The sequence below is a fragment of the Papilio xuthus genome, unplaced genomic scaffold, assembly GCF_000836235.2.
Source record: "Papilio xuthus unplaced genomic scaffold, Pxut_1.1 DF825017.1, whole genome shotgun sequence".
Taxonomy (NCBI): Eukaryota; Metazoa; Arthropoda; class Insecta; order Lepidoptera; family Papilionidae; genus Papilio; species Papilio xuthus.
In genome coordinates, this window is record NW_013533632.1 from 4223327 (window position 1) to 4246718 (window position 23392).

A 23392-nucleotide genomic window follows, 5' to 3' on the forward strand; every position below is an offset into this window, starting at 1 on the left:
CACTGCCGTACAAAAATATATTGTCGTACCACCTTTTTCAAAGATAATAAGAGGGAAATTGATATGTTTTGTTGTAAGTATTTCGACCATAGAAATCTACGTTAACGAATGATTACTTATGACATTGTCAAAACAAAAACTTCACGTAAAAACAACAACAACAAAAACTTCACAACTGACAGAAAGCCAAATAAACAAACATGTGTTAAATTATTTTAAATCATACGTTTACCTATATAATAAAAAATTACGTAATGTACAAGCCATTATAACCGCAAATTATGAATTTAATATATTTGCCATTTAGCTAATACCTTCCTTCATTATAGCTTTAGCCAAGCTTAATGAATTCAGGGTAAGTAAAGTTATAAAAGTTTATATATATAAAAAGTATTATAGTTATAAAAAGAGTACTTTTAGTTAATCGATTAGGGTCAATAATTTATATTTAATTACAATACAATAACCAGAAAGCTAGATTAACAGGCATAGGCTATACAAAGATTAATAAAGTGTATTAGACATGACTTTAGGATGCAATCTCTTTTAAAACGATAAAACTAGAGCCCAAACACGATTCCACATGATGTTAAGTGGTGATACGGTCAAAAGATAGTAAGCGCTAATTTAATAGTCCTATTCACTCTACTCTTGAAAGGCCCTATGTCATACCTATTTCACTTCTAAGAAAATCCATGTATAAGGCTATCTAAGGACTATCTATAGAATGTAAATCTTGGATATATACGTAGATACAACGCAATGACATTGAACTACAACATCGTAGTTCAATATCGTTGTTATGGCTTCTTTATTTTTGTTCGGATTTTGTTATGTCTATTTTTACTACTACTACTGTTGACCTCTTATACACGATGATCTACTGATATTCGTACGAACCATAAAGTTTGTTAATAAAATTATCACCATGAACCAGAAAGAAGCCAAAGTTGTGTGACAACGATGAAAGCAAATTTTTGTTGCGTGGATGTTTATAAATCAAGTCGTTAGGTACTGTCGTGTTCTTCGATACTTGCACGTAATTAGTGTTACGCCTGCGTTTTTTGCCTTTCATCTTCATATTCCTTCTGAAAGCTTATTAAAGCATTTTCTAAGATTTTTTTCAAAACGATTTTGGTCATCCTCATATATTATGTAAAATAATTTTGGATGAACAGTCCAGACTTGGAGCATAAAACATAATTATATAAACTAAAAATAAAATTAAAAATAAACAATAATAATCAGTGTACTGTCAATGTTCTCATTCTCGCGCAATAGATGGCATTGGCCGGCAAGTCTCCTAGAAAATAATGCGCAATGCCGCAGTTAAAAAAACTGCTTATGATTCCATCCTCTTTGAGATCACGTATTATCTGATATAAATTTAAAAAAATCTTAGCGTAATGACGTTCGTTAAACATCTTGCTAGTATTTATTTTTCAAAAGACTATTAAATATGCTATTTCAGTATGAAATTAGGATATTACTATAAAGATTACTTAATTTAATTGGGGTATTATCATAAAATACTTAATTATTTTAATTAAAGTAGTGCACTAGTGCCATCTAGACAATACATTAAAACGTCGTTAATGTTCAAAATTATATTAAAAAAATTATACTTTTTTGTTACTGTCAAGCAACTTTACTACCTAAAAACAAAATAATACCCTATGCAAAGATTAATGACCTTTACTTTAATATGGAAACTTTAGCAATTCATTCATCGAATTTATTTTAAAAAAATGCTGTAAAGTCGTTATTTATGTTTTGTTCTTTTTGCGACAGATGGTGTTGGCGTTCAAATGGCCTAGAAAATACAGCGCAGTGCTGTATTATGTAAAGAAACTGTCACTGTGTGACTTCAGTTGGTGAGCTCACTTCACTCACTCACACATAGTTCTGTATTGCGCCAGCTAGCGGGAAGCAAGTACCTGTCAAATTCCGACTTGTATGAGAGTCGTGTGTAAATTGTACAAAAATGATTCTTGTCACACAATTTTATTAATTTAAAAGTGATGTATGCCTGGGCGAATTCGTATACAACAAAATTATCTTGGTGCTTAACAAACAGCGTTTACGCTCACTACCGACACCATGGTGCAGTGTCATCCACCGTTGGAGCTGGAAGAATTGCCAAAAGAAGACGAAGAAAGATTAGAAAAATTGTTTTCTAAATTAGATACCGATGGAAATGGTAAAATTGATATCCACGATTTGTCTGTCGCCCTAAAAGAACTTGCACCACACATCAATCGAAGTTATGCAGAGGTTAGAACTTTGAATTTTTCTTTCGTTGTAATAAAACTAACGGTGAGTTGGCCTTTCCATTCTTTTGGAAGTGGCTATAAATTGCATGATTCATATACAATGTCACTTCACCGAATTATTTAATTATAATTAAGGAAAGGTTTTTTCATAAAATTCAAAATAAGAGTCTCGTTTCTTACGGAAATAACTTTTTTTTATTAATTTTTGAATACCCCGTAAGAATTTTTAGTTAAATAAGTAGGTAGTTTAATTTAACTTACATATTTTCATCAACTTTGTGTTACTTTTTTTTCGAATAACGATGTTAGAATAAAGTTTTGAAGTTTTATCTTAGACATCTGATAAATATTTTTTTAGATAAAACATGTTCGTGATGCATTCTTTTGATCAATAACAATCTTGGAACACAACTTCTACTACTTGTATATACGTATTTTTCGTTTTTAACAATTTTTATGTAATCTCGAAAAAGTTATTTCTCTTCATACTGGCTGAAAAGTACTTTATGCTTTAAATGATAAAAATATACTACTGTCATTGTTATGCCAAATCTTTCAGATTAACATTTCCTTAGATTATGTAAATCTTCATTGGTTACATAAATCTTTTGTGTGTAATACTGGACTTAAAATTCTATTGAGGAATATTGCAAACAAGTTACTCATGGTAGGAAATGTATGTGGCTAAATTAAAGTGACCTACTTAAATTTTACAAATCAAAAATATTTTTGTACTTATAAGCCTAATGAAGAAAAATTTACCAAATTCATAAGGTATAATAATATTGAATTGTGAATTGAAGAGTACCAAACATTCTTATGACTATCTTTACAGAATAGATTTTTCCATTTTGTAATTACCTCGCTGAATTTGACACATGTTGCAATGCAACTTCAAAATTCAATCAAAACTAATATTTTGTTATTTCTATTATCATAGATCATTCTTAGAACATACCATAGAAATATAATTGCAATAAAAATGCATTGATAAGAAATATTATTGAAACAGATGATTTTGTATTTTTTATTTGTATATTTTTTAAATTTTTAGGCCAAGCCTAAAGTTATATAATGCCAAACATCCACAATGACTGCTGGAATTATTAGTGAAAGCAGAGATTTCATGAAGACCATACTTCCTAGACATGGTTCCCTACCTCTACATTCATACACCTAAAAATTTTAGTTAGAAGCTTACAATTGCATTGAAATATTAGAAAAAAATTCAAGGGGATTTCACACCTTGCTTAATTTGAGGTGTTTAGTTAATAAGTGTTTTGCAAATTTTATTTTTTAACCTTTCATAACCAGTTATTTTTGTGTTTTTTCAGAAATTTATAGCCAAGTCAGGATGGAAAGAAGCGGGCGATGTAACACTCTCCGAGTTCATACACTATGTGCGTGAACATGAGAAGAACCTCAGGCTACAGTTCTCACATCTCGATAAAAATAAAGATGGTAAGTTTAATTTTAAAAAATGACTACCTTCCTGTTGTTTTCCTAATACATGTAGCCAGGATTTGGTACATTGGAACATATTCTACAAGTATAATTGCCTAAGCATTAATTTCACCAAGTAGGCTGAATTTAATCCCCCAGCTGAAGCAAAATTCTGCCATACCTGCCAAATCAAGTACTAAATGCTACTCTTCTGAATATTTCTGTTAACCTTAATATTTAAATTTACTCCCATCTTACTAATGACCCAATCCACACAATCTCAACCATACATTCTAAGTTTATTTAACATTAGAAATGTACCAAATACATAATTTAGTGAAAAAATATTTACATTTGGTCATCTTTCTAAATACTTATTACAAAGGCAATAAAAGTTAGTTAAATTGCTACATTTTTATTGCAAAATAATGAGCAATTTCCTAATGATGATTAATTTTAATGCTTACTTTGTATTCATTTACTTGGAATTCAGAATATGGGATATTATCTGTTCTTGTGAGCCAATGTGCATGCAGTTTATATATTTCGTTACTATATACATAGTTTGCGGTTACATTTTGTGTAAACTATATATATGGTTCCGATAATATATAAAGCGAATGTTTTAATTTCAGGAAAAGTTGATCTGGAGGAACTTATATCGGCGTTTGCGGATCTGGGTATAGCAATTGGAAGAAATGAGGCAACAAATCTCTTAAAGAGGTATTAAAAATGAGAGCTACTGAAAAAAAACCTTGTATGTAATATAGATAGCGGGTCAAAATCAAACAAAAGCTACTGCCGCTATAAATGGTCAGTCATTGAAAACTGATACAGTGTATCTACGCGTCATTACAACCATTCAAAAATCGATTCGATTACGTCCTTAATGCTATCAGTCACTAGTTCTCCGAATGATCTCATTCACTAAAAGTTAATTAAAGCAAAATTATGTACTATCTACTTTCAAATTGTTACCAGAGAAGGATTGTGCTTTTAAACATCAAAAACATAGTTAAAATGTTCATCAGGCTTAATGAATCTTTTGCTTGCACTTAGATATTTGGTAGCAATTTTATTACTTAGACTTTTGATAATGTTTTACTTTGCAATGCATTCCGGAGTTAGTTTCATTTAGTTGTCTTCATAGTAACTAAGAAGTCAACAAAGAAAAGTTATTCATGACAATGAAATATTTTTTGTCTATAGTTTCTTTTTATTCATATTAAATAATCTAATTAATTAAATGACCTTTTGAGAAAACCTTGAATCGGGCTGACAATTTTTTTCTTCATATATATTTTACTCCAACTGATTTACTCTTGTTGGTGAGTCATTTTGGCTTTGAAAACCCAGAGTTGGAGGAAAAAATTAATAAGTCTTTCTAATAAGTAATTTATAAGAAAATGCACATGACCACATCTTCAAGACACATCGGTTTTATGAAACAAGATAAATTTTTATCTTACTTCTTACTAATATTATAAATGCGAATGTGTGGATGAATGCATCGAAGTATGTTTACTTGAAGGTATCTCCAGAACGGCTGCATGGATCTCGTTGAAATTTGGCATAGATGTAGAATATTTTATAAGCTGGAACAACACATAGGCTACTAATTAAGTTGTTTTTTTAATTTCGCGCGGACGAAGTCGTGGGCGACAACTGCTAGTATTTTAATACTTTAATTAATAAAACTTAAAACATAAATCAGTTTTATTCATAGTGGTATATGCTGTTAGTGTGTTCAAAACTTTTTACTACCTTTTTTCACTTTTAATGACAAAGTTTATGTTTTATTCATTCGTATTTATGTCGGTGTTGTGCAGCCCGATTTCGTTTATCATGTGCACAACAATGTATCGTTGATTCATTGTTGAATGAATCAGAAACTGCATTTAGTTGACAGCTTATTAGTTATATACAAATTGCAACCGATACAATGAAACATATAAAACATATGATATATATTTTTTCAGTTGTTCATTATGAAAATCTTTTAAATGAAATTATTATACTCCAATACAAATTAACACTTAAAAACATAGAAATTAAACTATTTAAAATGGAAACATAGAATAATTTATTATAAGTAAATAATGGAAATGCCAATATTTGATATTATGGATGGATGGATGGATATCTATCCAAAACATCTGCTTGTTACAAGTTCTCTCCGGAACGGTTGCATGTAATTTGCTGGAATTTGGCATAGATGTAGAACATAGTCTGGAATCACTTAGGCTGTTTACTATTTTTTTCTTAATTCTGCGCAGACCTAGTCGCGGGCGGCAGCTAGTTAGTTCATATTTTATCTAGAAATTTAGTACAAGGCAAAGGTTTTTTAGAAATTCGGGCTTGGTCAAAATAATGAGATAGAGACGTTTGTTAAAAATTATCTTTCGCAAGACAAGAGAATTTTTATTATTATTAAAAGTATTATAGATTTACTATTCAAATTCTTTGCATATTTATTACATCTAAAGTTTATCTTTGGCTAATTCGTCATTCGCATTTGTTGATACGGATTGACGGATCGAGTTTTAAGACGTCGGATAGTGAAATTTATTAGTATCAAAATATGATTGACAGTCCAAGGACGTCCGATCGTAGAGTTGAATGAATTAATCAAAGATCAAGTTCATTGATTACAGAAGTTTCAAACTTTCTAGAGATTTGTGGTTAACTTCGAGTGGAGTTATACGTATAATAAAGGCAATTCTCTCATTTATGTTAAAGTATGTTTACATAAAGAATCTATTGTTACCCATAAAACAAATTGTTTGACTAATTTTCAAAATTAATAAACCTTTGAGGTTGTTTTTAAAAGATTGATGCACCAACCGCTTTGCATTACGATGACGAAGATTTTATATTCGTCCCATAATTAAAGTTTGTGGGTTTAACAAGACAATTCGTGTCTTGAACTTTAGGAAGACACGAATTGGTGATTTTCGGGACATGTGCTCCGGACTAGATGACGTAGTCATCTTCAAAGTCTGAAGGTCTTTTTGTATATTAATTTGTGTAACATGTTATTTGTTTTATATACAGAATGGACCAGGACGGCAGCCTGAACATTAGCTATGATGAGTGGCGGGACTACCTGCTGCTTGCACCCGCGACTGATATTCATGCTCTCATACATTTCTGGAGACATTCCACGGTAAGTACATGCAATTTCTGTATATGAAAGCTCAATGTTGCTCAACATAATTTATTTAGTCACCTAAAGTGTCTACTGGAAGAAACGTATACAAAAAAACTATTTTATTTTTTAAGAAATTGAATTATATTTAGGCATGAATAAATTATTTATGTATATTTATTATTAATGACAAATTGTTCTAGCCAAAATGCTCAGAGTCGTCTTAAAATACTTTTTTTTTCAGCAATAATTATTATATCTATTGTCGGAATTGATAATACTTTCTTAGAATATATAATAATTACCTAGATTCTTATTTATTTCTTAAAGTCGACACGATAATTATTATATATAACGATTTGTTTGTTGCAAATTTATAGAAATGACTGGATTATACCGAGCCTTGTTAATGTAAACAAAATATGATTATTGTTGTGTGCCCGTCGCGTCTCGGGATTATAATGGTTGTTTTGTTCAATTGCAATCCACATGATGCGTACCCAGGATATTAGGATTGACGGCACTGAATAGATTGCCCTCGTGACGGTTTTGCAAACCATACTTTTTGCATAGGGTTGCCAGTACAATGAAGTTAGTTTTATTAAGCCTTAAATGTCCTTACTTAATGACAAGCAATCCCAAAAAAAGTCATTTTCTTACAGTCAATGACTTCGCCTGCAGTTATAATTTTTCGATTTTAAATACCAGTAAAATGTCCTCTACTATTTTCGTCTCGAACGTGATGAATTCAGGGGCCTAGTAAAATCTGCACTTTGCGCCCGGTACAAATCTTAAACAATTTTTTTCAAATACTTTCAATGAACTTACTTGTTATGAATACTTTTTCGCAATTTTTCGTGCTAGGCCCCTTGTTGATCGACGCAAAACTGTAAGTTAATGCTTTATCGAATTCGTCTGGGTTGAAGATCTTTTTTAATACATTTGTACAATATAAAGTAAAAAAAACTATCTTACAAAAAGTAGATTACAAGTGAAACAAAAAGCATTTAAAAAATTAGCTCAAAAAACGAATACGGAACTACACGATGTAAATTTATTAAGAGACACGGACTTATCTAGTTCTCAAGATTTATTTTATTTAGAAGCATTTGTAGCAAGTAAAATTTCGTTATTTAAGAGTTAGCTAAAACGTAAAACTTCTAGAAACTTCTAAGACTTGGTATATACTCGTAGCTGTTTATGTAAAAGAGGTTTAGATAGGTTCGTTATTCAAATGTTATTGCTTAAAATAAAATGATAAACGTAATATTGTATTTTTTTACATACGAGATGATAATTTATATTACAAAACCCGATACAACTATTTTATGATGCTAGATAAATAGTTTTTTTTATCTATCTTGAAAGAAAATACGATACTATAAACCAACAAGATTATCTAAACATATTATATGTCATATGTCAAAGTTATAGATTAAAAATCATTTTAACATTATGTTAATGTCTATTTAAAATGTTAGGTATTGTAGTGTGTTCGGGGAACATGAATATATACAAAGAAATATGCGTGTAATCTATTGGAAATCTCAATTGTACTCGATTTTGGTGTCTTCATGAATTTTTCATTACCAATAATATTTTTCAATTTATACCTTTCAGTATTATTTCTGCTAGACGTGTGAAAAGAAGGCAGTATTCTTAAAATACGTTTTAACATGGATTTTTACTGTCGTGTTATGTAATTATTCCGTACAGAAATTTGTGTTGTGAAGGTCGAGTGGTAATTTAGGTATGTGCTTTTACGACTATTCATTATTTTCTTAATAGATCACAGGTGGAATTTATGAGCCAATATAAATAGTAATCAGGTAATTCGTCGACAAAATACACAGATACTGGTCAAAAATATACTATTGCTGTTATTAGTTTAAAAGTTCGTCTCGTTTCACAAAATTAAATAGGTTTCTGAGTTCTAGGTTCACATATTGTATGTACGATTATAGTCCATTGCTGTGGGCTAGTGCCGAAATGTGTACAAAAAATCCCTCTCATTGCCTTTGAAAAAACAAAGATAACGATAGGTTTTTGTAAAAAGATGTAATGGCAGTGGAAATCTTGTGTACTTACAACATCTGGATCGAAGAGATTCATTTACCGTCTGGGAGATGGTGGTAGCCCTGATCTGTAGGCGCGTTGTGATGTACAATTGGGTCATCAATCACCACAGTGGGTGCGGTTGTGGGCGTTGGCCCTACGTATGCTAGTAATCTTTACAAACGTCACCAACGATCTACGATGACAACTCAAGCTGTGATACAGTGACTAAACCAATTAAATTAATACGCCTATTTAATAACTATACAATCTATATCGATTAATTACAACAACAGATGGGTTTTCATATTAACAATTTTATAAACATAAAAAAGCAAGTAGATATAACATTTAAGTTTTGTTTATTAGTTAAATGCTCTGTGACTCTATTTCGACTGCCGTGACACTTATATGAACACGTATTGTTTTCTCTATTTTTTCAAAGAGAATGTAAAAAATGTATGTGTCAATATAATTGCTTTTGCATTCGAAACCTATGGTTAAAAATAATTTATATGTTGCTCCTCGACACACCTGTAGTTAGAGTAAACAATGTTTACAAATGTGTCTGGTGAATTTTTTACGTGCGACAATATTGATTTTTCTTTTTGCGTCACTACTGAAGTTTAATACACTATAGCATCAAGTGTATGGTCACTTTACGTCATTGTCTTCGTGTTCAACGACCAATCTCTTACCTTCAGTCTAATCAAATTGAATGTCTATATCACTCACGGCCAACCTTTAACACGCTTAGTGCCACCGACTCGCCTGGTGAGTTCACTTTGATGATAAATCGTATTGGCACTGCACGTGTTTAAATTGGATGCAATGTTATGAATGTCTTATTTACGCTAATGATACATATGCGTCGTTTTTAGATGTTCCTTATAATTACTAGAATCAACATATTGTATCATGAATAGTATTGCAAATGTCAAATGTCCTGTGACGTAGAATTATTAAACAAAAACAACTTTACTCGTAAAAAAATCATCAAACAAATGTGGATAGATTCCTTATACTTGTACTTTTATGGTTACACTGAATGATTGAAAACGGCAAAGTTTTCCAATCTCTGTATCAAAGGATTCAATGTTGAAAGATTGCTTGATTGAACCACTCTGATTGTATTCTCGCGCCATACATTATTACGTACCGATAACCAATCACTACAGATTACAAGGGTTTCGATATGGCTTTTCGATATAACTATTATATGATATACAACCGAAATTGCTTGCTTCATTCCTGTGTACAAAGAAATAACTTTCTTATCTGATTTTATATAAGTTACTTTAATTGGGAAAAATAATTATTAAAATCTAATTTTCCATAAAATAATTCTCAAGTCTTTTGTAACGATAATATTTATGTAAATTCACGCTATTGACTTACACCAAAAATTTACATGTAAATCGATAAGGTACTGGTACACCAGTTCGTCGTCCTATGTAAAGTTCAATGTGAATGACATTGCAGGTATGAATCAAAAATATTGCTTATTTGCCGACCGTTCCCTTAACAAGCAAGCAGCATTTTATGCATTTTCATATCTTTACACGTATTCAAATCGACAAGGAAAATTACTTTTAGTTTTAGTTATATGAAAATATCAGATTACATTGTCATATTTTTTGTGGCTATTATTATATAGCTAGCTATTATCGCAGCACTATATCTTTCTCTTTCACACATGTCTCTATTTCCTATCCTAAAAGACATAAAAGAGGTTAAAGTTCATACACATATCATATTTTGTACAAAAAATAACGTTAAAATAATTTAAATTTTAGATGTTTACTAAATACTTTAATCTTAAAATAAAGTCATAATCATAAATGCGACCAGACAGAAAATTCTACATCAAACACAGACATGTATGCCGATGTGGTGCAATATTTTACCTTGATTACCACTGCCCAAAAACTACAAATATATGGCTATCTCTGTTTTCACTAAGAGAATGAAAGTGATAGAAAATGCTATTGCACATATGTTTCGGCTGTAGATATCCACGGTTATATACTTGTTTATTATAATGATATCTTTTGTAACTTCTTTTTAACTTTTCATCAGAAATCTATTAAACAAACATGATAGTGTATGTCATTCTTATGAATCTTTATAGTTGTTTTATAAATACTAGAAGTTTATTTTGAGATCTAAAGAAATATATTACATGAAATAATTGCTCGTGATTATGACGATGCAATTGTATAACTTTGCAGATTACGAGTACAATAAACGATTGTACAGGAATCCCCACAAGCGTAATAAACTATGTAAAGTTATAGAGATGCTAATATTTATTTGTATATTTAGCGAAAGTACTACGTTAGTTTATCATCTGTTACATAAGTTTGAGACAAGTTTATCTAACGTATTGTTCTAGATCTAATATATAATGCAAACTAAAATATTGTTAACAAATTCATATAATGTCATTTACAGGAATTACTGTCCATCGTATAAATATCAGCTGATCTTTACATTTATTTTAACATGTGACATTCTATGTAAAAGTTTTCCGGACCTCACTATTAAAGATAATGAAATTTATAACATGTTTTTCGGCGTCGAGAACTCCGTTATTTTGTAAAGTATTGATTTGAATTATCAAATGAAATATAAAGCTTTTCTGATATCAATTAAAAGGAAATATATCATATCATGAACGTACAGGGAAATGCGGAAAACAAATGTTGCTGATATCTCTTTCTAAGAGCAGGAAACTTTTGCTAAAATATCAAAGACAATACAAATGTGTACAGAATTGCGAATGAAGCAGGACTTATTTATTATAAAATAAATCTTCATCGTTTAAGAACGACATTTTCCTTATTGGTGCAGTAATTTCAAGTGATATCTTGACTTTTTGATACGATTCGATTCTAATAACATAAAGTTTTTCGCATTTTTTAGCAAATATTTCATACCAGTAGGATTAGGTTAGATTACAATCAGACTATAAATGATTCTTAATGATCGAGGTGCAATGTTACCTATTGTTCAGTGTAAGTGGAAATTGATGTTAATTGCATATTAGTTATCCAGATGTTCTTTAGTGGAATGAGACACCATATCGTTATTCGTTCACTTTAAATATCAGTAACTTAAAACGTATCTTAGTCAATGACTTAGGTTGAAATTGAATTGCACTTATCATTTATTACCCCCTGTATTAACCGAATAACCGACCATAGCTAGTTTACAAGTTTGAAGCATATGCTTAGATACATTTTCACATGCAGGAGGCAAGGTCAAAGCAACAGTTCATTCACTACAATGTCACGGTCGTCGTTATCGCCATCGACTCATCATTATAATTAATGTTGTACTAGTCAAAACTAAAAGGTACCTAATCATTAAAAACGCGTTGTATTCGAAAATTTTCTGATTATAACGATAAGTATGTCGTTCATATTCTTTCGCAGGTAAAAACTTTAAACTAATCAAATTAACTAGGTGACTTGGTGCCTAGATGACTTAAATATTCCGTTGAAAAACTCGAGCTGTTCGAAAGTCGTCCTCAGCATAGATCTACTCGTTAGTACGAAGCCAGTTCCGATGGTTCAATGTCGTTTTGCTTAAATATCAATCACGTGAGATATCGATGTAAACGATAGGTGAAAATGTAATCATTAGGTCTCTGCATTAACCAAACTTATTATCACTTGTATGAGTTACGATTCCGGATTTTACTTTTGTACTAGGAAGCGATGATATAATTCCCTGTGTACTTAACTTTGAATAAGAATCAAAGTTGGTTTATTTGTGTCGTTTTTATCTTGAGCACGGAAAGATAAAGACAGTTTTCATGTAATCCGGTATTAGCCAGTATTTGAAAATGTTTGGCCGGCTGCCTAATGACGTTTTAAAGATTATACAAGTATTGTATTTATGTACAAACTACACAAAATACGACTGGATATCAGAGATAATACGTGAATTGACTCTCTCTGAGTCAAATGTTACTGGTAAAAAAAACCCTAACAAATACCGAGAAAGGGAGTTTCCGAGCCTAGAATTTAGTCTATACCAAAAAAGAGTAATAAAAGATAAATTAGTGTAAAGTGTGAAATAACAAACCGAAGATATTTTTTTTTAAAAGAGCCTAATTAAAAGTATATTAAGAACAACAAAACATTTACTGTAATTAGATGAAAATCCTACTAAATGGGTCATTTATTATTGGTCAATAGGATAATCAATTTTTAAATCTTTTCCTTTTAAAGTAACAATATGATATAGAATTTATTTGAAAAGTTGAAGAAATAGCAATTACGAGAAAAACAATTATTTGTTTATTTATTTTATATCACATTTCCAGCTTGGAAACTAGGCGATCTATTTTTCTTAATTTTTTTGTATCTTAATAATAATAAAAATTCAATAACATTAACGAATTATTGTTCATTTAATAAAGATAGAAATATTTGGCAGAGGTAAATCTTGATATCATATCTAAAATACGTCGGAACTTCAGAAAGGACAGTACAACGATTAACATTTAGAGGTCTTCGCTATATTATCATTTTTGGCTCGGTCAATAGTCTTATTAGTAGCCGGTTTTCATATTATTAGCTCCTTTGATATACTACTGTTGATTAAAAATGAAGCGGATCCGATGATAATATTACCAAATAAATACATTTGCCCTACTGGTTGAAATGTTAGGCCATGGTTCAATGTAAAGTGGGTTTATTATCTACTTGAATTATCAATTTTCATTACAGCATGATTCAGCTGACATTATACTCATATTGTACAGCATTGATAACTGTAATTTTATGTCAATTTTCTCAATAGTAGTTCATTATCATACATATATTTCGCCATAGCAACTAGAACAACCTGTTTAGTGCTGGCTCGAATGTATTTTGTTCGGCACGTTTGTAAATTACGCAACACCTAATCAATTATTTCATTCTGAACGCATGTTACACGTGGCCAGGCTACAAGGTGTTCTTCTTTCTTTCTTTTTACTATTAACCAATAATTGTTGCACTGTTTATTTGATTAAGTAGTGTGTGCTTATAAGAGTATCTTTAAAAATCCTTAAAAAAACGAAATTACAGACCACATTAAATACATGTCATCGGTCTTCTTCTTCAGCTTATGGTCTCATACTGTACACGACCGTGGTAATAACTATATATCGAGGCCTTATCAAACATCCACAAAGATCTTTGTATTTCAACTACGACTACAATACTATTAATTAGAATAAAAAAGTACTTTCCGGATTGACAATAAAAACATTGCCGGATTATGCAAGTGTTTGTTATCTTTGTGCGTAAGAAAAACATGAGTTTTTGCTATATTTCTTAGTACCAGAGTCTGTATTGTCTTGGTCTTCCGTATTCCGTAAATGTTTCCAAACAGATGAAAGACGGAAATCTCGCGTGAATACAGGACCTATAAATACAAAGTGTAACAATCAATGTATTAAATATTTATAAAATTGAAAATTCGAAGTCTTTCATTTAAAAACAATAAGTTTTAGATTTTTTATTTATTATACAACTTAGTTAGCTTAAGTTTTACATTGATCCACCGATGCGCTATAAAACAGTTTAAACGAATTAAATAATAAATTAACGAAGGATTTCATTTGTGGCAATTAAAATGCGTAAATAATTGTTGCAAAATCCAAGTTTCATCGTGAGGAATTCTTGCGGTTCGCTGACTTTCACCATCGTTTACATTGTAAGACGAACACGAACGTTATTCAAGCAGCTAGGTAAAGTGACATGAATCAGTGCTAACGTATATCGTACTTCACAGATTGTCGTTATTTTGTCGAGTACATTTGTTTGGAGGAGCTCGAACTCGTCCTTATCAACGAGTCGCCAACCATTTTATCCACGAAACAGAATCGGCCTTTAAATTGTTCATTCGACTAAAGTCGTTTAGTTCATTGGTGTCGCGGTTTTGCGGATAGCGTCGACCGCTGAGCGCCACATATAACCAACGGCGTGCGGTTCTGTGCCCCACCACCACGTTGCCTCAGCGCAAACCGTTCTGGCTTAGTCACTAGTCAGTGTGAGAATGCTTTACGGCATCGGGCGACGCGTCGCACGTTTATCTAAACACGCTCAAATAAGTTTAAGTATTATGCACGATCTGATAATTTAGTTCCAAAGAAGAAAACCGTCTGTGATTTTATTTTTATAGTTAACTTATTAATTTATCTTGTTTGAAATCGTCGGCTGTAGAAAATAAAATGTCTCTGGAGTTGGAAGACGTTACTGGAGGGACCGGCGATGTCATCGAGGACTTCCTGATAATATTCCGGAGATGTTTGGCAAAGGTAAATGTAATCTAATTTTGGGTTAGCAATGGCTACGGGCTAATTGCAGTTGATGCCAACTTATAATGTAGGGTTCGTCTCAGACGACGGATCCATTGCTTTGCGTCTTCCATTTCTTCTATTCCTTTATAACCATGATCATGGACTTCTACGATACCTTCTGGGATTGGATACTAAAGGTATTTATATAATTTTCGGTGCCAAGTCTGTTATTTATAACCATGTGATTTCTTGACCTTGTGCAGAAACAATTTAAAATATTCATTGCTATTAGGCCAGTTTATTATCTATTTTATTCAATGATTTAATTCATGTAACATCTAATAAAGTCAATGGCATTTGTTTATCTTTCCGTATAACCGCTATGGGCCCTTTGTCTAAACACAATGGGCCTATAACCATGTGGTACATTGTTGCTAGGTGGGGAAGATATTTTTTTTTTCAATAAATTTTAGACACAGCATTGGCTTTGTCCTGCAAAACAACCGTCTTTTGCCTATACATGTTGTAATTTTGTCACTACGTTACGTTTGTGGCATTAAAATGTTATCTATGCGAATAAGCTGAACGCTATCATAAAGATTTCAATACCGTATATGACATTCATTTTCTTATTTTGTGTAAAATAAATCTATGTATTAATTTCTTCAATGTTACAAAACCACTAAAATTTATAGCAATTTAATTCGTTGTCATTCTTTTTGACCTCATTTGCGATAAGATTACTAGTTGGAGTTCTTTATACCGTAAAAAACATTTTTTTGCTTTAAAACAATAATGATATGAATTATGTCTACACAATGTTTAGTACAGAATTGATTTAAAATATACATTTTTGAATAGAAAAATTAGTTGGTCGTGTTTGTCCCACTATGTTTTGTATTCAGTTATGTTATAAGGAATTTTACCTGTTAATGTATATTTCTCCTCAGAGACAACAATTGGCGAAGGTTTATATGACACTTGCGAAATTGATAATTATAATATACGCCAAGGAAAACAATACGAAAACTTTTAATTCCATGCAAGGATCACATTGGCTAACCTTGGGTTTCTGAGACCGAAATCTCTGTATAAAATATATCGCCATCCTTGTCGTTATCTTTGATAAAACAGAGATAACGATTTGTTTTTAAGCGGGAATTTGGTCTCTGAAACCCACGGTTAATCGCACTAGACATTGTGTGATGTACTTGTGGGAATGGGCAACTGTTATTTTAAGTTTATAATCTTAAATGCAAAGAGGGGCTTCTTTGTAAATAAATGTGATTGTTGTCACCTAATAACATCGAAATAATGACTTATGAATTTAAAGGACTAGGAAAAAGTGCCTATTGTTTAATTGTATTTTATTTTAATAACAATGTTTCATGCACAGAGTTCACGACAAACAATCTTGTTAACTTTCAACTTAACCTTTGCGCTTTTGCTCTGCGAATAATAAATTGAAATTGATTGACGCGCATTGAATTATGTCGATATGTGAGAAAAAGGTTTGATGAACCTTCCATTAATTGTTAGAAAGTTTCCGTTTCGATATAAACATTTCCATCTGAAGTGATTGATATTTCTTAAATGCCATAGATTGTATTGGAGTTGAAGGACTTTGCCATGTGATGCTGAAGAATGTAATTACATTCTTTTTGTTGCAAACGGGTTAATAAAAATGGCAGATTCAAGACTGTACTCTGAATAAATCGTTTTGTATTTGTTTTTTATTTGCATTGCTATTTTTTTATTTTTTTTTATAACTATAAATGCATTGCAGTTTTTATTTTGTCATTACTTGAGTTCTATTTTTTGTCTCTATCAATTCTTCCCACATCTGTCCTTATAATGTCCTAAATTGAGAAAAAAACCGTTATCATTCAATAAAGTGGGAGTGTCAATTTGGTTTAATGGGTTATCTGTGGTATTAACAGGTAAATCGGTACCGCGTTCCAATTTCTTATCGAAAATAGTCTATGGGTTTTGGTGCCGCAAACATTATATTAAAAGAATCAGGGAGTTCATTCATTTTGCAGTTTGATATCGATGCGCACGCGTCGGGAGGTGTGACGGTGACACATGTTCTGTTGCGTCAGACGCGCCGCCATAATTGTAGTTTTGCCCCGGGAAACCCAAGTCTGATTCCAATGTTCACTTTGATACCACTTTGCTGACAGTATAAACCTAAGCATAATGATGTTTCTTTACTATATTCCACTTTCTATCATACTTATCGTTATCATACGAAACGTCAACGACATTGATTATGTACTATTCCAGAAATATCCATATTATATTACGTTTTTCACTATCAACAATTTATTGCGACGCATGTGTAATATTTGATTGCTTTAAAGTAATTTAATATCGAGCAAGTCTTTGTATTTTAGGTGTAGGTCACACATAATTTGGCCAATGAGAAAAAAAAAATGGGACAACGCGTCATACGTACGTCATGCGATAAAGCGTATAGTATGAAGTTGCAGCTGTAACGATGCCGCAAATAGATCTTAATGCTACGTAATAACGTTCATGACCGTAACCGACAAACATCTGCACATCACGAAGAAAGATGTAAATTCTCTGTGACGTTTAATGCAATGATATCAAATTGATGCTAAATGTTTAACAGAAAATATTATTATTAAAGAGATACACATGTATTATGACGTGCGTTCTGTTTTCTTATATAAGTAAGATAATAAGAAAATAATAATAGTCAAGTCGCAATTGCTATTTCACACTAAATGTCACGGGTAAATTCTGAACGCTGCCTATTTTTAATTTGCCTAGGCAAGTTGTTTTACAATTACGAAACCCTAAAGTACAGGTGTTAGAAAGAGTGTGGGAGCGACAATTCCGGATACGAAAACTTCAAAATCCCAGCTGATGTTCATTTCTGATGACACGCTCAACAACGACCCAATGAATAACCGGTTCTCACCAACCACCTCTCGAAACAAGGTAGCAGGTTTACTCTAGTTCTGTATTATTTGTGAGCGCAAGGTCGTTCCGAGGACATGCCAACCAATGAGACATCTGGATACTTATTCTAGAATAAATGAATTATACTTTTTTTCTCATAACAAATACGTGTTAATTCTATTGTTCTCAAGATATATTGTAACTATATTTAATAAATAAAGTAAAATAACTAGTATTTGTAAAGAAATGTGTTTCTAACCTAGAAAATGTTTTAACTAAAGCTAAATGCTAGATATAAAACCACACTACTTAAGTGTTAGGTATTGTAATTTAGAAGCGTTAATATCTTATGCACTCGTCTCTAAAGATGTGTTTAAGGCTAACAGCTGGGCAAAGTTTCAGTTTGTTAAAATCTTTACGTATGCATAGAGACAATAATACCGACATTAATATTATTTATATAGAGAATAGATAAATGGATATCAATTCAGTCGTTCCGTTGAGTTCTTGACATTGACCTCTTTACGTAAGTTGAAAATTTTTGTGCGTCGTATAAATTACTATCGTACATTTTGTTAGTCAATGAACAACGTAATAATTGACCCACCTTTTACTTGTGGAAATGTTTGAGGTCAATGTAATAAATACTGACAGTTGCTTTTGCGGAGGAAACTTTTAATAAACGTACTTTTATTATAATATAATATTAGACTTTATTAACTAAGTTAGGCAAACATTAACTTTTAAAGTTTAAGTTAGTAAGTATACAGCAAAAAGGGTCTTGACAGACAGACGGACGGATAACAAAGTGATCCTATAAGGGTTTCGTTTTTTCCTTTCGAGGGACGGGACCCAAAAAATTACAAATTTATTTATTTTATCTACTTTTCATAAATATAAATTAATGAGTATTTTAATCATGTTGTTTCCTGAACTGTTGTCTTATCGTGAAAGAGATTTAAATAAAATTAAACGTTCGTAATGGTTTTATGATAATTATTCACGTTTATGGGCAAAAATAAGAACAGTTTACCAACTTAGCGTAACCAAAAATTACTAATTGACCTTGCTGTATACAGTCGACAAAAAGCAAGATATACCTTCAAATTATAGGCCAAACCGTAACCCTGACATTAATATGTCTACTATTATTCGCTATGTTCACGCAACTATTCGCAGCGGTATCAGGTATAGTTCTCTTTTAATTAAATTACATTTTATTTTATTTACTTGCATTTGGCGCGTTTCACGCGGAATTACAGTATAGCCAAGTTATTCTCGCACGCATAATCCTTCCAGTGAAAGTTCTGTTACAACAGATGCCATTTGTGACACTGATATATACTATATGCTTTTTCCTAATCATGGGGAAAGGTATCAAAAGCGGGGGCTAGACAAACTGCACCTGCCCCTAAAAACTACCCCTCCTAGACCTACTCTAGATCTTCTGCTGGTAACGCCCATGATCATGAGTAAAGGCATAAAATTTAATATGAATTAGTGGCCTTGATATAGCTCCGGATCAAAGTAGCAAGTCCGCCAAGATACATACCAACTTATCTTTCAACTATTGCGATTAACTTTGTATTACGGAGTCATATTCAAATTTATAAGTAATATGATCTTATATTACTAGTAATTATGCCCATATTTAACATTTGTTTGTGATTAAATTATTTAGGATTTATAGCAGGCAATTAGATGAATTCATACATTATACGTCTGACAATAAACAATAAACACGTGACTAGATTACGACAAAATATTCTTTGAACGAAGCTTAACGACAACTGAGACGAATAATCACAACAGTTATAATTACCTCTATAGTTGTCTTCTAGACAAAATATTTTTAATATGAAAGAAAACGAAGAAATGTACATCAAGGTTATATCTATTCTTTAAACAATGATAACAATGAACGATCAAATTAAAAAAAAATCTTTTTATGAGACGAAGCGGTGCGTAATGTATGGAGTCAGTTCTTAATTAAGGAAATCCTCAATTTCTAGGTCGTTCGCTTCTTTGATTCTGCATCTTCATGCAAATGTAACTTTCTAATGACTTACTTCGCATATAATGAGTGTAGAGAATTTTTGCCAACGTAACCCACTCTCTATAACGACATCTACCATTTATGCAAACGTGACGTAGTTTAGTGGGACACTTTCCTTGCGGTAATGGAAGCAACGTACGAATAACGTTCAATATATCGGATTATAATTCTATAATTTGTAATAATGCTGTTTTTAATAATAACTACGTATAATGTATTATGTTAGAATGTCTTATAATGCGCAATATCGAAGTTCTTTACTAGATACTGACTGTGCTCCTGCGTCTACAAATATCTTCCCACACATAAATGTATTTATAAACATTTGAAGAATGTTTACCGAGTCTCAACAAAGAATAGAAACAATGTATGTTCTGTACAAGTAACTAATATTACAATGTTTAATCTATAAAATACATATAAATAACACGTTCGCTTTCCTTTCATTTATCTGCCTCGTAATTTATTTTTTCTACAACGGAAAAGGTAACTTCCTTATTTAGGTATTGCCTTTTATGAAACTTATCTTGCGATTTTATACATCCGCATTTTATTTAACGGCAGTGCGATAGATATGTCTATTGCAAAAATAAACACTCGATTTCTTCCTGTGTTGTCTTATTATATTACCCGATATAATTTTAGTTCTGAATCTTGTCATGTTAAAGTTAGTTTATTTTATCTGAATACGTCGCAAAATATATATCAATTAATTCTTCCCCATCAATTTCATCATCATTTTTTTATTTGAAAATGATAGTCTAATAAATAAACCTATATTAAATAAGCAATATTGTTATATTTCAGTATCTGGACATCGGTGAAGACATGAATGTGCCCGATGACTTCACACAAAGCGAACTGCAAACCGGGAAGTGGTGGCGCCATCTGCTGGCCGGGGGCATCGCCGGCGCCGTTAGCAGGACGTGCACGGCGCCTTTAGATAGACTCAAAGTATTCCTACAGGTAAACATTTTATTTTAGTTCATTTACTTTTGTTAAAGTATATCGTAATGTTTTTGTTAATATTATGCTTATAAAATATATTTTTTCTTAAATCTTTTTTATAACGTTTCAGGTGAATCCGACAAGAGAAAATATGGCCCGATGTTTAGCAAAAATGATAAGCGAAGGTGGCGTTAGTGGTTTATGGCGCGGTAATGGTATAAATGTGATTAAGATAGCCCCAGAATCCGCTTTAAAGTTCGCCGCGTACGAGCAAGTGAAGCGTTTAATAAAGGGGGACAAGAAGAACCATCCGTTAGCAATACACGAGCGATTCGTCGCTGGCGCAACCGCCGGTGCGATCAGTCAAACTGTGATCTACCCATTAGAGGTGCTAAAGACAAGATTAGCTTTAAGAAAAACTGGACAGTATAGCGGCATATTAGATGCGGCGAAAAAAATTTATGCCAGAGAAGGCCTCAAGTGCTTCTACAAAGGTTACATTCCAAATATATTGGGGATCGTACCGTACGCTGGCATCGACCTGGCGGTGTACGAGACTTTAAAAAAGAAGTATATAAGCAAGTACCAGGCGCATAATGGTCAGCCCGGCATGTTGCTGTTGCTTGCCTGCGGCAGCACCTCCTGCACGCTCGGGCAGGTCTGCTCCTACCCCTTGGCTCTTGTACGAACCAGATTGCAGGCACAAGGTAATTTTTCTTGATGTACCTATGTTTCTATGTCGTATTAACACACAAATATCTGGCTCCAATCTGATGTTTTTAACACGAAAAAGTGAGTCAAATTTTCTTTTTTCGTAGAGATTTGTATCTTATATAAGACTACAATCGTTTGCTATAAAAATATTAACTAGGTGTTTTATTGCAGAGAAAGCAGCAAAAGGAGCCGAGGGCACGATGCGGGGCGTGTTCCGCGACATCGTTCAGCGTGAGGGGGTGGTGGGCCTGTACCGCGGGATCACGCCCAACTTCATCAAAGTGATTCCCGCTGTCTCCATCTCGTACGTCGTGTACGAATACGCGAGCCGCTCTCTCGGCGTCAACATGACGTGATCCCCTGCGCCTGCGCGCCCCGCACGCCTCCGCCACCTCGTTACATTCTATTTTAAGCATATTAGCAAATTTTTGCATTTGATTGTAAATAGCTCTCCAGTATGTTAAGTTTATTATTTATTATGATTTGAAACATGTGAATGGTAAGCCTCCAGCTCGAGACGCTATCACTGGATGGAAAATGTATTGTCAATTCGTGAAATGGTTGCATTTGTTGTATGTTTATAACTGTGGTCTCGTCCGTGTACGTCGCGGGCCCCCGCCACCCGCCCCCTACGTCTGTGATTGCATGAGGTGTGAATTTTTTTTTTAATTTATTTTATTTTGATTTGCTCTTAATTTCGTTGACTGTTGACAACAATAAAACACTAGTTCGATAATATAACGGTTGTACGCAATTTTACAAGATTAAATGGGAAATAGATTTTAGTAATTTACCATAATAATATTATGATGTTCCAAGACAATATCGTATTTACATTATTTCTACCGTTCTATACACAATTATAGAATTGTTAGAAGTTTATGTGCAAATGTTTAAAAATATAATCATGTTATTGAGTAATCAACTCAAGTAACAAAATTTAAAGACAATTTTAGAAGAAGTTACACAGATATCTGTGATGCGTAGTATTAAAGAGTTACGTGAAGAGAGATTATTTAACTAAAGCTATGAGCGAATTTACAACAGACAATGATAAACTATTTGTATACACCGATACGTAAATAGTCTATTTTTTAAACGCGAACTCGCAACGGCCATTAAAAGCAAATAAAATATTTATATTTTTTTTATATAATGTGACATGTTGTTGTAGTGTTAATTTTAGTTACAAATTAAATTGGAATATTGTTATTTTGCAATTATTTACATAACATAGTCTTCTCGTAATCTTTGTCTTGGGATCATTAAAAAATATATATTTATCAATATTTTGTGTTCAGTTTTACTTCGGTCACAAATAATCTCAATAGTTACTAGTTCTAGCTTTCGATGTAGTCTATTATATTTATACTGTATAATTTGCTATCTGATACTATATTTCCAAAATTGTTTTATTATTTATCTTCTATCTTTATATAAAATAAACTAATATTTAACTTAATATTATGTAAATATATTTCCTACAATTTAAATTATCATGAAACTTCTGTGCGGTCATTTTAATC

The 23392-nt window shown here is 32.0% G+C and overlaps 1 protein-coding gene across 2 annotated transcripts; it reads left to right on the forward strand.

The window, feature by feature from the left end:
• The first annotated feature begins 202 nt into the window (after positions 1-202).
• SCaMC (Short Calcium-binding Mitochondrial Carrier) lies at positions 203-23028 on the forward strand. Of its 2 annotated transcripts, XM_013323920.1 has the most exons (8): positions 203-355; positions 1792-2274; positions 3608-3734; positions 4352-4439; positions 6771-6882; positions 21012-21170; positions 21283-21859; positions 22038-23028. In XM_013323920.1, exons 2-8 carry the CDS (start codon positions 2101-2103, stop codon positions 22220-22222), a joined length of 1422 nt encoding a protein of 473 aa, XP_013179374.1. In that variant the 5' UTR covers positions 203-355; positions 1792-2100; the 3' UTR covers positions 22223-23028. The 2 variants fall into 2 exon arrangements, with proteins under 2 accessions (XP_013179374.1, XP_013179375.1); XM_013323921.1 differs by lacking the exons at positions 203-355; positions 1792-2274 and adding an exon at positions 2833-2949.
• Positions 23029-23392: the final 364 nt, after the last annotated feature.